The sequence below is a fragment of the Fusarium sambucinum genome, chromosome II, assembly GCF_050947815.1.
Source record: "Fusarium sambucinum isolate potato_lamoka chromosome II, whole genome shotgun sequence".
NCBI lineage: Eukaryota > Fungi > Ascomycota > Sordariomycetes > Hypocreales > Nectriaceae > Fusarium > Fusarium sambucinum.
This window is the reverse complement of record NC_139293.1, coordinates 3,206,622-3,219,405: the sequence shown is the minus strand read 5'-3', so window position 1 is coordinate 3,219,405 and position 12,784 is coordinate 3,206,622. Positions and strand designations below refer to the sequence as shown.

Here is a 12,784-nt window from a genome sequence, read left to right as displayed (position 1 = left end):
TCTGTGCAGCACGTTACAGTTCATCCGAGACTGAATCATCACCTTCACGCGCAAAGCCACAGCCAGTTCCGTCCTTGAGCAGATCCGACGGCTTCAACTCAACCAAGTGTCCGTTGTCGAGATAATCCTTCACGCTGATACCATTGCCGAGGAAGAACTGGACTCCAAAGCCTGGCTGGCCGAACCAAGGTCTGATAGGTCCAGCCTGGACAGTGAACATCCTGCTCACGTTGTAAACGTGGTAGTTGTTGGGAAATTGCTTGTTGACATCGTTATCGAGGTTCTGGGGGTGGAGAGCTCTCTGGGAGAACGGAGCAGTGGCAGGGGAGATGTAACGGCCTGTGTATGCTTGTCAGATTGTGTCAATTCCAAGCACGAGGCTTACTTACCAGTGTTGTAGCCGAAACGGTCAACGAGTGTCCCGGGCATCAAGTCGACGTTCGCCTTGATGGGAAGCTTCTCTTCATCAAGCTCAAAGCCATACTTCTCAGGGTAGATCCATCCTGCTTCGCGACCATCAGGACCCTCAGTGGAGTTATACCACTTCCCTAGGAAGCCATTTGGAGACAGTCCTCCAAAGCGGTCGTAACCAGTGACAAAGGTTCCCAAAGGAAGCTTGGTTGGAAGACGGCTAGGACCAAGACGCTTGTCGCCACAGATGTAGTCCTTTGCGAGTGTCGAGTTATATCGCACATTGTCACCAGAGCAGTCGCACGTAGGTCCCCCCGCCACAGCCGAGTTGTCTCTAGCCAGGTAATGGTCTTCAGGCAGATATATGGCCAGAGCACTGGTCGCGAGCGACGAGATGAAGATGGACTTGAGCAACATAGTGTAGGGTGGTCTGAAGCAAAGAAGAATGATTTGAGATACTACTCTCGACCTTACGAGTAATGTCGCTCTCTTATAGTATGGCAAAGGATATGGGGAATTCACCCTTGCTCGTCTTACCCAACCCTCTTCTTTCACATGCAGCTTCAACCTTTGACTAGCATCTTAAGTCTCAAAATTTATCCCTAGTTTTGTCGTAAACAGTCAGACTAAAGCATGAAGATCTCTCAGCCGTGTCTTAAACTGCCCTTGCTCCCCGCGCGGGGACAAGGGCCGCCATTCTAGGCGTCCGGTCAGTCGTTAGCTGCGGCAACCACCAAAGCTTCAGCTCTCAGAAATACTAATCATGCCGCGGTGCATCAATAGTTCTGTAATGTTTAGCATATCCAGCCAGCCAATGTCTCACGTCGTCGAATTATACTGGTTGCTGCGCCTGCTACCCCGAAGAACTATCGAAGCAGCACTAGCCCGATCGGATTATGTGGCTGGCTGAAAGGTCAAAGCGGTGGCTTGCGCAGTTGCTGGTACACTGCAAGTCAGGAGTTGCTGCCATTGGTATCTCGATAATGGGATGTTCTTGATCTTCGTCGCAACAAATGGTACATCATTGATGCTAGTCGCCAGGAATGTGAGGTGGCTTGCCGATAACTGAAGCTACCGGGGGGACGTGATGCACGGTTTACACAATTGCTTTTGTAGATCATGCATGATGAGTTGCATACTTGGTAATAGCTTCATAGTCTCCCTAGACTAGTCGTCGGAGTAATGGTCGTCATCTGAATCGTGAACTGTTCTACCCATCCATCAGGGTACCAGAAAAGCTGGCCGCTGGAAGAATAAGAGACAAAATCTGTAGGCCAGTTTATGCTACTTAGGCCACACTCCTTAGACTCCTTATTTTTGTATCCTAAGACTTAGGAGGCTATTTTTCTGCTACCCAGTAGCCGTCCTGCATGGCTTGGGGATAATGAGAGATTCTTGGCCAAGACACCCAACAAAAGATCCACCACAGTCCTCGAAAAAGTGGCCGTTAGAAGTGTAAGTGAAAATAGTAGATCACCTTATACTAGGTACTTTAACCACTGTTATGAGTTTATCGGGAAATTCATAATCAGGTGATAGATTAATATGGTTCTTGAAAATCTTTGTAGGACCTGCTCAGTAGCTAGGTTCCACTTCCTCCTTCGATACAAAATTGGAAAAGATCACTTTTTAATAAACTCTTGAGCCTTGATGTTTCAAAAATATCAAACGGTGTTGAACTTTAAAGATATGCCCTGATCTCTGTGGGAGATAAGGGCAGTTGCCAGAGAATAAGAACAATTGGGCTATAAATATAAGAGACGAAATTAGTGGGACAGTTTATACTCCTTAGATCGGATTTCTTAGGCGATTTATTTTTGTATTCTAAAGCTTTAGACTAAAGTCTGTTGTACCGACAGCGTCTGCAAGCCATAATATGACACTGCTGGCACTCATATATGTACAATGGCAGCACCTGGTTACATTCCTCGCATTCATGAGGGCCTCGACGGCCTGCCCATTGTTCGTGGGCGCACACGTGGTTTTCAATCAGGTTGAATCTTTCTAGCTCCACACGCCGATGTCGTTCTTCGTTGTTGATGTAGCCCGCGTTGCGGTCGACGATATCATTAGCCCTCTGTACTAAGTGTCCCTCGTCCCATTGCGGGCAAGCACAGTTCTTCCATTCAACGCCGCAAACATAGCAAAACTGGGCTCCACATAGGCAGGCTATATATACATGTCAGCAAGGTGTGAGTTCTTCGAAGGACCGCCGACGGAATGTAGTAATCTCGTGATCCGCGTAACATGCTCACGTGCGATATCATTTTATAGCGATGCTCTTCACGTGATAAAACGTGTGATACTCTTCACGTCCAACAGAATTCGAGTGGGAAAACTTACTCATGTGATAACATCCAGTGTTGAGTTCAACCATCCGATGGCAGGCATTGCAACTCTGCCATGAGTTCTCATCTGCAAGCTCTAGAAGCTGAATAGATGCATCATCTTCCACGCATATACCTGTGTTTAAATTGGAGTTAATTGAGAGGCTTAGACTCGCATTTGCAAGTAAAGTACAGAAATCTTAAATACCTGTGTGCTGTTGTCCTTTGCAATGAGTGCACGTCTTTCGGCTGCACCTAGGACATTGTGCGATCTCGCCTGAAATAAACGCAGGCGGCACAAATGTTGAACAGGTAGGTTCACTGCAGTATATTCGATTTGTCGTCTCATATTCCATCTTCTTTGCCTTGTAACGGCCGACAAGCTCCGGCGAGAACCACCTGCCCGTGTTGACAGGTATAGTCTGGCGACAGCACCGCGGTGGGAAGAGCGATTCGTCTTGAAGAGATGATCGGACAAGGCCAACAAGGCATTCTCGGCAGTATTCATGTGAGCAAGGAGATCGAGAGAGGGCAAGAGGTGGAAATTGGTCACGGCAAGCAACACATTCTCTGGACCCCTCGGACTTGCGGGACGCAGCCCAGCTTGATGACTCGGACTGACCCTCGGGTTCTTTTAGGTTCATCGCCGCAAGATACTCCATAAAATCATCATCCAGGACTTTACCTATACTCTCAGTTGTGTGTTGCGGCACTTGTCCGTCTCCTGAAAGACTCATGGCAAATTGATGATCTCGCTCAGCTTGCTCCTCTGCCTCTTGCGCCTCTGCAATGATTGGGGCATCCGAACTTACAGCTCGTGCGATACTGAGAGCCATTGTATGGTCGAAGGCTTGGATGGCTACTGCCTCAAGCTCATCGTGATAAGCTTCAAGAGCAATATCCAAATCAGTTTTTTCGCCTGCTCGTTGTTTCCCCTTCAATGACTCCCCCAATACCTCAAGATCCTGACGCTGAAGCTCAAGTGCGAGCATTAACGATAAATCGTCCATGTCGAAGGGGATAGTGTAATACAATTCGTTATGGTTAAAAAACTTAGGGACGACAATGCGATATCGCATAAGTTGATCTGGTGGGCCTCCCACGTGCGGAGTTATTACACGTGACCTCGATACTCCAATGAGAATGTGTTTACCACAAAAAGACATGCCTTTAGTACGGGAACCAGTCTACCTACCCATGTCATCAACATCGGGGTACTGGCGAAAATGGCTGCTGGGAACATAAGAGATAAAATTATTAGGACAGCTTATGCTATTTAGATCACAAGTCTTAGGCTATTTATTCTTATAAGATTTAGAGGTTAACTTTTCTGCTACTTGCTTGCTGAGATAGCTTGCCGATCGTCAAAGATGCCAAGGGGCATTTATTTGTTTCTGTACTGTACTAGCAAATGCAAGTCCAGGCCTCTTAATAACTCTAATATTTAATAAAATATCCATATGGATTAAAAACTCATTATTTTAACATAAGGTTCTCTCAATAACTGAATTTCCCACCAAGAATATACGTATCAGGGCAATAACTAAACTCTATAATGAGGTTTATATAGAAGAAGCTTCCGAGCTGTATGTACAGCAGCTGTTTCTTCCTTCTGCAATCATCGATCCACCAAAAATGCCAAGGGCATAGTCTATGGTCATCCTGGAAGCTGACTAAACTGCCAGCCCTCATCATTTCGCCTGTCCATTAACCTAAATTATGCTGAAATCCCAACCCTTTGTCATCCGTACTCTATGTCAATACCATCAAAATGAGAGACCAAGAACTCACACACCACATAAACACTTTCCGAGCCTCCCGCCCACAACGTATCAAGAGGAACAGACCGACTGTATCATGTTCCACTTGTCGTGCGCGTAAGCAAAAATGCGACAGGCAGCAGCCTTGCAGTGGATGCCAGAGACGCGGTTTGGAAGAATCATGCCGTTTTGAATCTTTCTCAAAGCCAGCAAAGTCGACTTCGGCTGAGGATGGCAAGACACGTGTTCAGGGTGAACTTGGGCGAATGCGGACTGTGTTGCAACATCTCCTCAGCCATCCCGCCCAAGACCAATCAACGGATTGTGCCAAACAGCTCCTTGACAGCATAGATCAAATAGAGAACACTGTCAGTGACGATGCGTGTCGAGAAGCTGCACAACTCCCCCCTGCGAGTCAGCCCCCAGACATCATATTCGGTACTGTGGCTGTGGTTTCCTTACAAGACATCTTGACAGCCATACCCTCTCGCCAAGTTGCAGATAAAATAGTGTCAACGTACTTCAACGCCAAACACGTCGTAGTTCCGTTCATCCATACACATCAATTCCGGAGACAGTATGAAGAATTCTGGAAAGACCCGGCTTCGAGCAACCACCTTTGGCTAAGCATAATGTTCTCTATCATGGCTATTGGTGCTACTGTTTCCAGAAAAAACACACCATTCTCAGGCCCCCAAGCTTCATTGGCATATACCAGTATGTCGGCAAGGTGTCTCGTCTCTGGACAGTATCACAGAGCTATGGAATTCTCAGTCGAAGCTTTGACTCTCCATCTTCATTCTCGATGCTTCCAACCAAAAAGCCAAGATATCAATCTGTCTCAATTACATGCCTTGTCCGTTCGACTTGCACACCAAAGATTCTACCATTGCGAGGTGAACCAATTTCTTCAACTGGTAACTCCTTTCGAGGCCGAAATGAGACGCCGTGTGTGGTACATCATCCAGTATTACGATATGCTATTCTCTCTCGAGCATGGCTTACCTCCACTTATTCACGAAGAAACGTACTCCATTGGCCATCCTACTGACGTGCTGGATGATGACTTTGATGAGGATTCAGCAATAGTACTGCCTAGATCAACCACAGAGACCCAACCATCCCTACCTTGCGCATCCATGTCGCAAGTTTTACCCGTCTTACGTCGAATCATTTGCCATGCCTTGGGCTTCAACACCTGCAGCTATCAGGATGCAATGCTTATCAAACCACAGCTGGACGCCTGGTACCAGTCTATCCCGCCTTCTCTTCGTATTAGGTCGATCCAGAACACCGCTTTCACCGATTCTAATCATATTGTCATGCAAAGAGTCTTATTCGAGCTCATATACACCACGAGCATCGCACTCTTATATCGTCCGTTCTTGGATTCATTGACCTACAGTGACTACGAGTTTCAGACAGCCCTTGACATCTGTCGTAAAAATGCTGTTAGATCTGTGGGAGTCTATATACAGGTTGATCGTGAGATGCAGGAGGGCGGAAGACTAGATGGTGATCAACAAATTGCCTCAAGCCTGTCTGTGAACGACTTCTTGATATCGACCACTCTTGGTCCCCTTGAGTTTTTTGACTGTGTCGACTTGCCGTAAGTTTAACCTTAAATGGTATGATACTTGAAGCTGATACTCTTAAGGCCCATTGAGGGTTACTACATTATAAATACGTTGAAGACAGCAGTACAGTTGTGGTCAGCAAGACCATGCGTCTCAGCACATGCACTTGAAAGTTCTCGACTGCTACAAGTAGTGTTAGCAAACATGTGTGTGACGAGCCCTAAACGGATTAGTATTTCCCACAACGTCCATGAAATGAATCATGTTATAAATCCGGAGGAAATTCAGGGGAACGGACCCATCGCGTTGGGATATAATCGGGAGGAAGCCAGGCATGAAGCCATTGGTCCTAATTATGAACTTGATAACGTCGTATGGCACGACGCATTTTAGATGAGAGAGGGCTTATGTGGCTAGGATCAAGGTCTCTGCTGATCTATCGCCTGATTATGAATCCTTCGATGAATTTTCGACGATGCTTTTTGTGACGTGCAACGAGGATAGTTAATAGACTAACACAAACACTGGTTATAGAAATTAAGCGATCAGAAATCCACTTAAAAAGCCCCAGCACTTACTCGGTTTATTCCGCTATCAAGGTTCAAGATAAGCCCATATACTGCATAGAGTGGGGTTCGAAGATACGGACATGTCGGAGTAAACAATTACCGCTTTGGGCAACCAGTATGTCCGCTCTTACGGCCGATGATGCAGGCATGAATAGTTGTAAATTCATTGGATATTCAGGATCACAGATGTACATTTTCTGTCATCATAGAATTTACAAGGACCTAGCTATTAGTAAGTAAGTAAAGAGTATAAAGAGTGCAACCGCATGCTCCAATGCCATGACTTAAGCAGTCAAACACCCCATCCAAGTCTACATCATACTTATTCCTTACATATCCATCATCATGAGCAGCCAAGCCATTCCCGAAGAATCTACCTCCCTTGTCCTAAATTCTTTCAACGGAAGACTTGATTTGGAGAAGACTCCAATCCCAAGCCCTACGCCCCTCGGATCAGTCATCGTTCGCGTTTTTAGCACTCCAGTCAGACCTCACCAGCGAGCTGGATTTCATGGAAAGAGTCCTCTTTCTTTCAAACCTCCGTATAACCCCGGCGATGGCGGTGTTGGTCGCGTCATCTCTGTTGGACCAGATGCTGTAGCTTTGAAGCCAGGCCAACTTGTCTACATGAGCAACTTTGTCACTGCCAGAGATGATCCCAACACACGAGTTCTCCTTGGTCTTCACGATGGCGGAGGCCCTGAGCGTGATATCAAAATATTCAATCTCTGGCAGGGTTTTTGGAGAGATGTTGCTATTGTTCCAGCCGAGAATGTCTTGCCTCTCGACGAGAAGATTCTAGTTGATGAGATGGGTTATTCCTATGGCGACTTGAATTACATCCAACGACTCTCCGTTGCGTACAGTGGAGTAAGGAATGCCGATCTCCAAGCTGGCGATACAGTCATCGTTGCGCCTGCCACTGGACATTTCTCTGGGGCAGTCGTCGAGCTGGCTGCTCAAATCGGCTGCAAGGTCATCGCAATCTCCCGTTCCGCATCCAAGCTCGAGCCCCTAACTTCTCAATTTCCCCGAGTAACCGCTCTCGAATTGACCGGTGACGAAAATAATGATACTGAAGCTATTCGTGCTTTGGCACCTCGAGGCGTCGACGCTTACATTGATGTCTCACCCCCTGCTGCGACAGCAGCTCCTCATCACCTGACCGTCTCGATCAATTCGCTCAAAACCTTTGGTCGCGTAGTCTTCTTAGGCCTGATGTTTGATATCAAGATCAATTATGCCAGTCTCATGGTTCGAAGCATCACAATCAAGGCACAATTCATGTACACACGAGAAGAACTCGTCTCGTTAATCAAGATGATTGAGGCTGGAGTTGTCAAGTTGGGCAAGGAAGCAGGGCATCGGATAGTTGAACGTGGATATGCTCTGGATGAGTGGGAAGAAGCTGTGGCTGCAGCTGAAAAGGCTGTTGGCTGGGGCGAGCAAGTCCTTCTCTACCCTTCAGTGGATGTGGCCGAGTAAGATATTGCGTTGGGGTACAAGGACAGGGCTATTAATCATTGATAATCCATGTTAAGCCAATTTCGCCCACATTCTTAGACTGATACGTATAGTTCATAGCTCAAATCTCAAAGACTCCTTTCTCTTGTGTATCCCATCATCCAGTCTCTTAACGTCCACCCCTTCTCTTAGAACCCGAATGGTAATGAATCCATGATACCCATATTTTCCTCGGCCTCCTCTTCCAAGCATCGACTACATGTGCACTTGAATTGAAACTGCGTTTCGGCATATTTCTGTCTGCTTGACAGATTCTTCCGGGTTGCGAGATCAAAGTAGGCGATCATGCATTCTTCACCCTTGGATATGTCTCGCGCAGCTGTGTATACCATCCTGGCTTGGCCATCGGGCTTGTGTGACACCTGAGGAGAAGTCAGTACTGAATGCAGCACTATTTGGTTAATTTCAACTCACATTAGGTAAGCATGAATGGTTGAACTGTGCGGCCCTGGGATACAGGGCGAAACCGTACGATTCACCACGGGAAGTAGCATTGTCGTTCACGAATTGAGAACCCGTCGCTTTCGGATACAAGCCAAATGTGTTGGTTTCTTCCTTGCACAGCAGTAGGAGCATCTCGTCGGCAGTTAACATGCACGGCAGAACAGCAGCATCACTCAGATACTCAATAACCAGTCGTTTCCAGTGCGTTATCTGTTCTTCTGGCCACGAATCAAGGTACGCACAACACATATCCACGGCTTTCCAGCCACGCAAAAAGTGAGCTTCCCAGGGGTACCGATGTTGTGTGACAGTATTTCCGCTGTGCAACTCAGCGTTCCACGTGGCGAGCAGACGAACCACATGCCAGAGAGTAGCAAAATTGTACTCGCTTTCTTTGCGACGCATGCTGTCGGCATTCTTCTTTAACCAGGCGCACTCAAAGTCATGTCGGAGTTTGTCGGCGGCTCGGCAGGCGATATTGCACCAAACAACGTCTTTGAAACAAGCTTCTTCACAGCGTACGGCACGGCCATTTTGCGGGACACGGCGAGAGCACGAGAGATTGCTACAGATGAGCGGTTCGACATCGGACGTCACTGAAGGGACGATGGCATATGCTGTGTCTACCAGGAGAATGGTGCCTTCTCGGATGGAACCCGTGGCTCGGAGCAGTCTGCCCTTGCAAGGGTCCTGGTCTGGCACCAAGTGAGGATGGACGTAAAAATCCAAGTCGTGGGTGCTGGCCACATTTGAAGGTTTCAAGGCGCTGCTCCTAGGGGCCTTTGGTGGAAGACTGGGCTTTTGGAACTCCATTGGCGTTGTTTTTGGAGTGGTAGGGTCAAAATACAGAAAGGATAGAGAAAGATACGGTGAATTAAATCGAAAATGGAAAATAAATTTGCTGGCAATTGCTGTCGAGCGTCAATGATCCAGAGTCTGGACCCTCGGGATGGTCGAATTCGGTTAGACAAGTTTGAGTCCACTAAGACAACGATACCATCGCCACTGCGATAAGGAAATTATTTCGGCGTAACCTTTTGCGGGTTGTGGCCATCGTAACTCATCTTGAATATCCTTTTATCAAGTACGACCGTGGTTCAAGGTTTGACATTGTCACGGCAGGAGAGACTGTAGATAAGACGGACAGGCTTGAACTTAGATGTGAATAGAGTTGGAAGTTCAGGACTGTACTGATAAAGAGACTGTGAATAACTGAACTACTGATAAGCCAAAGCTTTCTTATTACCCTTGTGCTGTCATCGCAAAATCTTTATTTTCTGTCGGATTCTTGAGGTCATAGTCATAGATCCGGCCCCGTTAAATCGGCATTGCAATAACCGATGGAAGGGACCAAGTGGAGCGGAGCCGTAAGGGAAGCTAGGGAGATGCCTCCAGTGACATTGAACCTTGTAACACGTGCACGAGGGACCATTCGCTTGTCCATAATGAGGCTGACTGGCCCTCTAAGTACATACTCTGTGGTGACATCCCTGCAAGTATCCTGGTGGGGGAGTTTCGCGAAGCTTCGGCAGTCAACACGTTCACGGTCTGACAGCCAACAAACCAACCGGGAATATGCCTGAGGCTTCCGTTGATACATTCCACAACATTCCAATGCCACGCCAAGCTGCGAATACCCTCGCTTGTGCTCCCAAGTTTAGGATAGTCAGCCAGATAAACATGGCCCATCATACGACCACGGGACATTTTATTCCCCAAGCCTGTAGAATCACAATGAAACCCTTTTGACGTCATTCATCACGGTTCACAAGAGAACATTACCGAATCTTCCTGACCTTGACCGTATTTCCCTTTGTTTTGCATTAAATTCACCTTGTCTCAACACCAGATGCTACTTTTTATGTGATCCCTCTATACTCTAATCTGCGTTTGTTGTTCCGTTGGGTAGCTGCGTGACTCCTAACATCCTTCTACCAGCGCAAATGTCTCTCGCTCACCATTTAGTACAACCGGAGGGATTCGACTATGAAGGCCCGGCGAATCCCAATTATGAAGGACCAACACATCCAGATATCTCTCCTGGTTTCGGAACGCCAAATATTCTCGACCTTGATAGATTTGAGTACGAATCCTTTCCCGACAGATCAAGCTGGCGACGCCTGAGTTTTGCTCCCATTGAGATCGCGCAGAAACTGCCCAATCTTGCTGCTTACAAGGTCTCCGAACCCAAGCGATATGGTGAGTCAATTGATGCCGAATTGCATTTATTTTCTCTTCTAACTGTCTGTAGCTCAGGTAGCAACTGGCATAATAGCTTGCTGGCTCGCAGCTGGCATCGTCTTCGGTTTCGCCGCTCTGAAACCTATCTTGATCTCCGAAGGCATTTATTCCGAACTCTGCGACAATGACCAAACAAAGTTCGGACACACACCAGACTTTCAGGTTCCATGCGCTGCACAGGATATGCGATTAAACCTACTATTCATCTCAGCGTCAATCTCCGCCAACGTCTCTTCCCTCTTTGCTGGAGCTGCCCTAGACCGCTTCGGCCGTCGCGTATGCTGGCTTGTTTCTAGTTTTCTGTTGACTCTCGGGTCTTTGTTGATGGGGCTTTCCTTTTCCATCCCCGGATTCCACGGCTATCTCGCTGGCAACATCTTGCTTGCTTTCGGCGGCACTTTTCTGTTCGTTTCCTCGTTCCAGTTGGCCAATGCCTTCCCCCTGTATTCCGGCTTGATCGTTGCTCTCGTTACAGGTGCTTTTGACGCTTCTGCTGCTGTCTTTCTATTCTACCGCATGGCTTATGAAGCTACCGGCGGTAGATTTACTCTAGACAAATTCTTCTTTAGTTACATTTCTGTCCCAGTGGTTATATGCCTGGCCGAACTGCTCTGGATGCCTCCTCATTCGTACCACACCCTACCTCAGCTCGAGAAGAAGATTGAAAGCGCTCAGGATCACAATCGTGACATTCATGCTTCGGATGATGAGATCGATGACACGAATGAACTGAGACGCGTTAGAAGCGCACGTGCTGAGCAACGGATAACCAAAATCGAGAAGATCGAAGAAATCACCGGTGACGAAGCAGAAAGAGGAGCGAGGGTCAGAGAGGAGGAAGAGAGACAGGAAACCAGTGGTGTTTGGGGAGTTTTACATGGAGTGCCTGCTCACAGACAGATGATGTCGCCCTGGTTCATTCTCATATTGCTCTTGACGATCCTGCAGATGCTTCGCATGAACTACTTTATCGCCAGTGTCAGGTCACAGTACCGATACATGTTGGGTTCTGACAAGGCGGCTGAGCTCGTCAATGACTTTTTCGACATCGCTTTGCCTGTTGGAGGAGTTGCATCGACACCTTTTATTGGTCTTTTGCTGAACCACTTGAGTGTTCCCGGTATTTTCGGCGTTCTTACAGTGTTTATCGCTGCCATTGGAGTTCTCAACTGTCTTTCCAACATTTGGGCAGGTTACTTTACGGTCATCACCTTTGTTTTCTTCCGACCTCTTTACTATTCAGCCATCTCGTAAGTAGTTTCCCATGTCTTTATCTTTCAGTTTCCATACTAATCCATACACAAGTGACTACGCAACCAAGGTGTTTGGATTCGCTACTTTTGGACGCATCTATGGGACCATCACTTGCGTCTCGGGAATCACTCAGCTTGCTCAGTCTGGTCTCGACGCGCTCACTCATGGCCCGCTTCATGACAATCCAACACCTATCAACGCAACGCTGGGCGCCGTTGGAACCCTAGTCGGTATCATTCTTACCATATTCGTTGCCATTAAGGGTAGGATGTTTGTGGAGAAGAAGGTTGAGATGAAAGCAGATGATGAACGAGAGCGGCTTTTGTCGAATGCACAGTCAAACTACGGCACTGGACACTGAACGAAATAACAGTCATTCTCTCTACCGTATGCAAATTGTGTGGTTCTCTTTCGGAATCAGGTGCCGTGGCCTGGCGATGGAACGTTTTATCTGCATATACAATCGTTAAGGTTATCTGATGATATCGGTTTGTTGAATATTGGGAACAGAGTTGGTTGTCAAATAGCTTTCCGGTATTGCTGTCAGAGTTGATGGTTATTTATGCATGATCATGAAATAATTTAGAAGCAAGTTTTTGAGGCACATTGCCATGACTATTAAGAATAATTCAATTGATTACGATCTCGTTTTTGGACACATGTATCTTATGATCTAT

At 47.1% G+C, this 12,784-nt stretch overlaps 6 protein-coding genes across 6 annotated transcripts; 3 read left to right on the top strand and 3 right to left on the bottom strand.

The window, feature by feature from the left end:
* Positions 1–13: 13 nt before the first annotated feature.
* On the bottom strand, positions 14–828 carry FSST1_007916 (TNT domain-containing protein; the record flags this gene model as incomplete). Its single annotated transcript, XM_083224748.1, has 2 exons — positions 14–339; positions 390–828. 2 exons carry the CDS (start codon positions 826–828, stop codon positions 14–16), a joined length of 765 nt encoding a protein of 254 aa, XP_083083877.1.
* A 1,587-nt stretch (positions 829–2,415) lies between these two features.
* FSST1_007915 (BRcat and Rcat domain-containing protein) lies at positions 2,416–3,748 on the bottom strand (the record flags this gene model as incomplete). The annotated part of the gene is made up of 4 exons (XM_083224747.1): positions 2,416–2,439; positions 2,495–2,580; positions 2,755–2,874; positions 2,947–3,748. The coding sequence occupies 4 exons, from the start codon at positions 3,746–3,748 to the stop codon at positions 2,416–2,418; spliced, it is 1,032 nt and encodes a 343-aa protein (XP_083083876.1).
* A 761-nt stretch (positions 3,749–4,509) lies between these two features.
* Positions 4,510–6,245, top strand: FSST1_007914 (pectin lyase fold/virulence factor; the record flags this gene model as incomplete). Its single annotated transcript, XM_083224746.1, has 2 exons — positions 4,510–6,107; positions 6,197–6,245. The coding sequence occupies 2 exons, from the start codon at positions 4,510–4,512 to the stop codon at positions 6,243–6,245; spliced, it is 1,647 nt and encodes a 548-aa protein (XP_083083875.1).
* A 744-nt stretch (positions 6,246–6,989) lies between these two features.
* On the top strand, positions 6,990–8,129 carry FSST1_007913 (chaperonin 10-like protein; the record flags this gene model as incomplete). Its single annotated transcript, XM_083224745.1, has 1 exon — positions 6,990–8,129. The coding sequence occupies one exon, from the start codon at positions 6,990–6,992 to the stop codon at positions 8,127–8,129; it is 1,140 nt and encodes a 379-aa protein (XP_083083874.1).
* Positions 8,130–8,296: 167 nt separating this feature from the next.
* FSST1_007912 (SET domain-containing protein) lies at positions 8,297–9,425 on the bottom strand (the record flags this gene model as incomplete). The annotated part of the gene is made up of 2 exons (XM_083224743.1): positions 8,297–8,530; positions 8,583–9,425. The coding sequence occupies 2 exons, from the start codon at positions 9,423–9,425 to the stop codon at positions 8,297–8,299; spliced, it is 1,077 nt and encodes a 358-aa protein (XP_083083873.1).
* Positions 9,426–10,555: 1,130 nt separating this feature from the next.
* On the top strand, positions 10,556–12,468 carry FSST1_007911 (major facilitator superfamily domain-containing protein; the record flags this gene model as incomplete). Its single annotated transcript, XM_083224742.1, has 3 exons — positions 10,556–10,811; positions 10,864–12,103; positions 12,159–12,468. 3 exons carry the CDS (start codon positions 10,556–10,558, stop codon positions 12,466–12,468), a joined length of 1,806 nt encoding a protein of 601 aa, XP_083083872.1.
* Between the last annotated feature and the right edge of the window lie 316 nt (positions 12,469–12,784).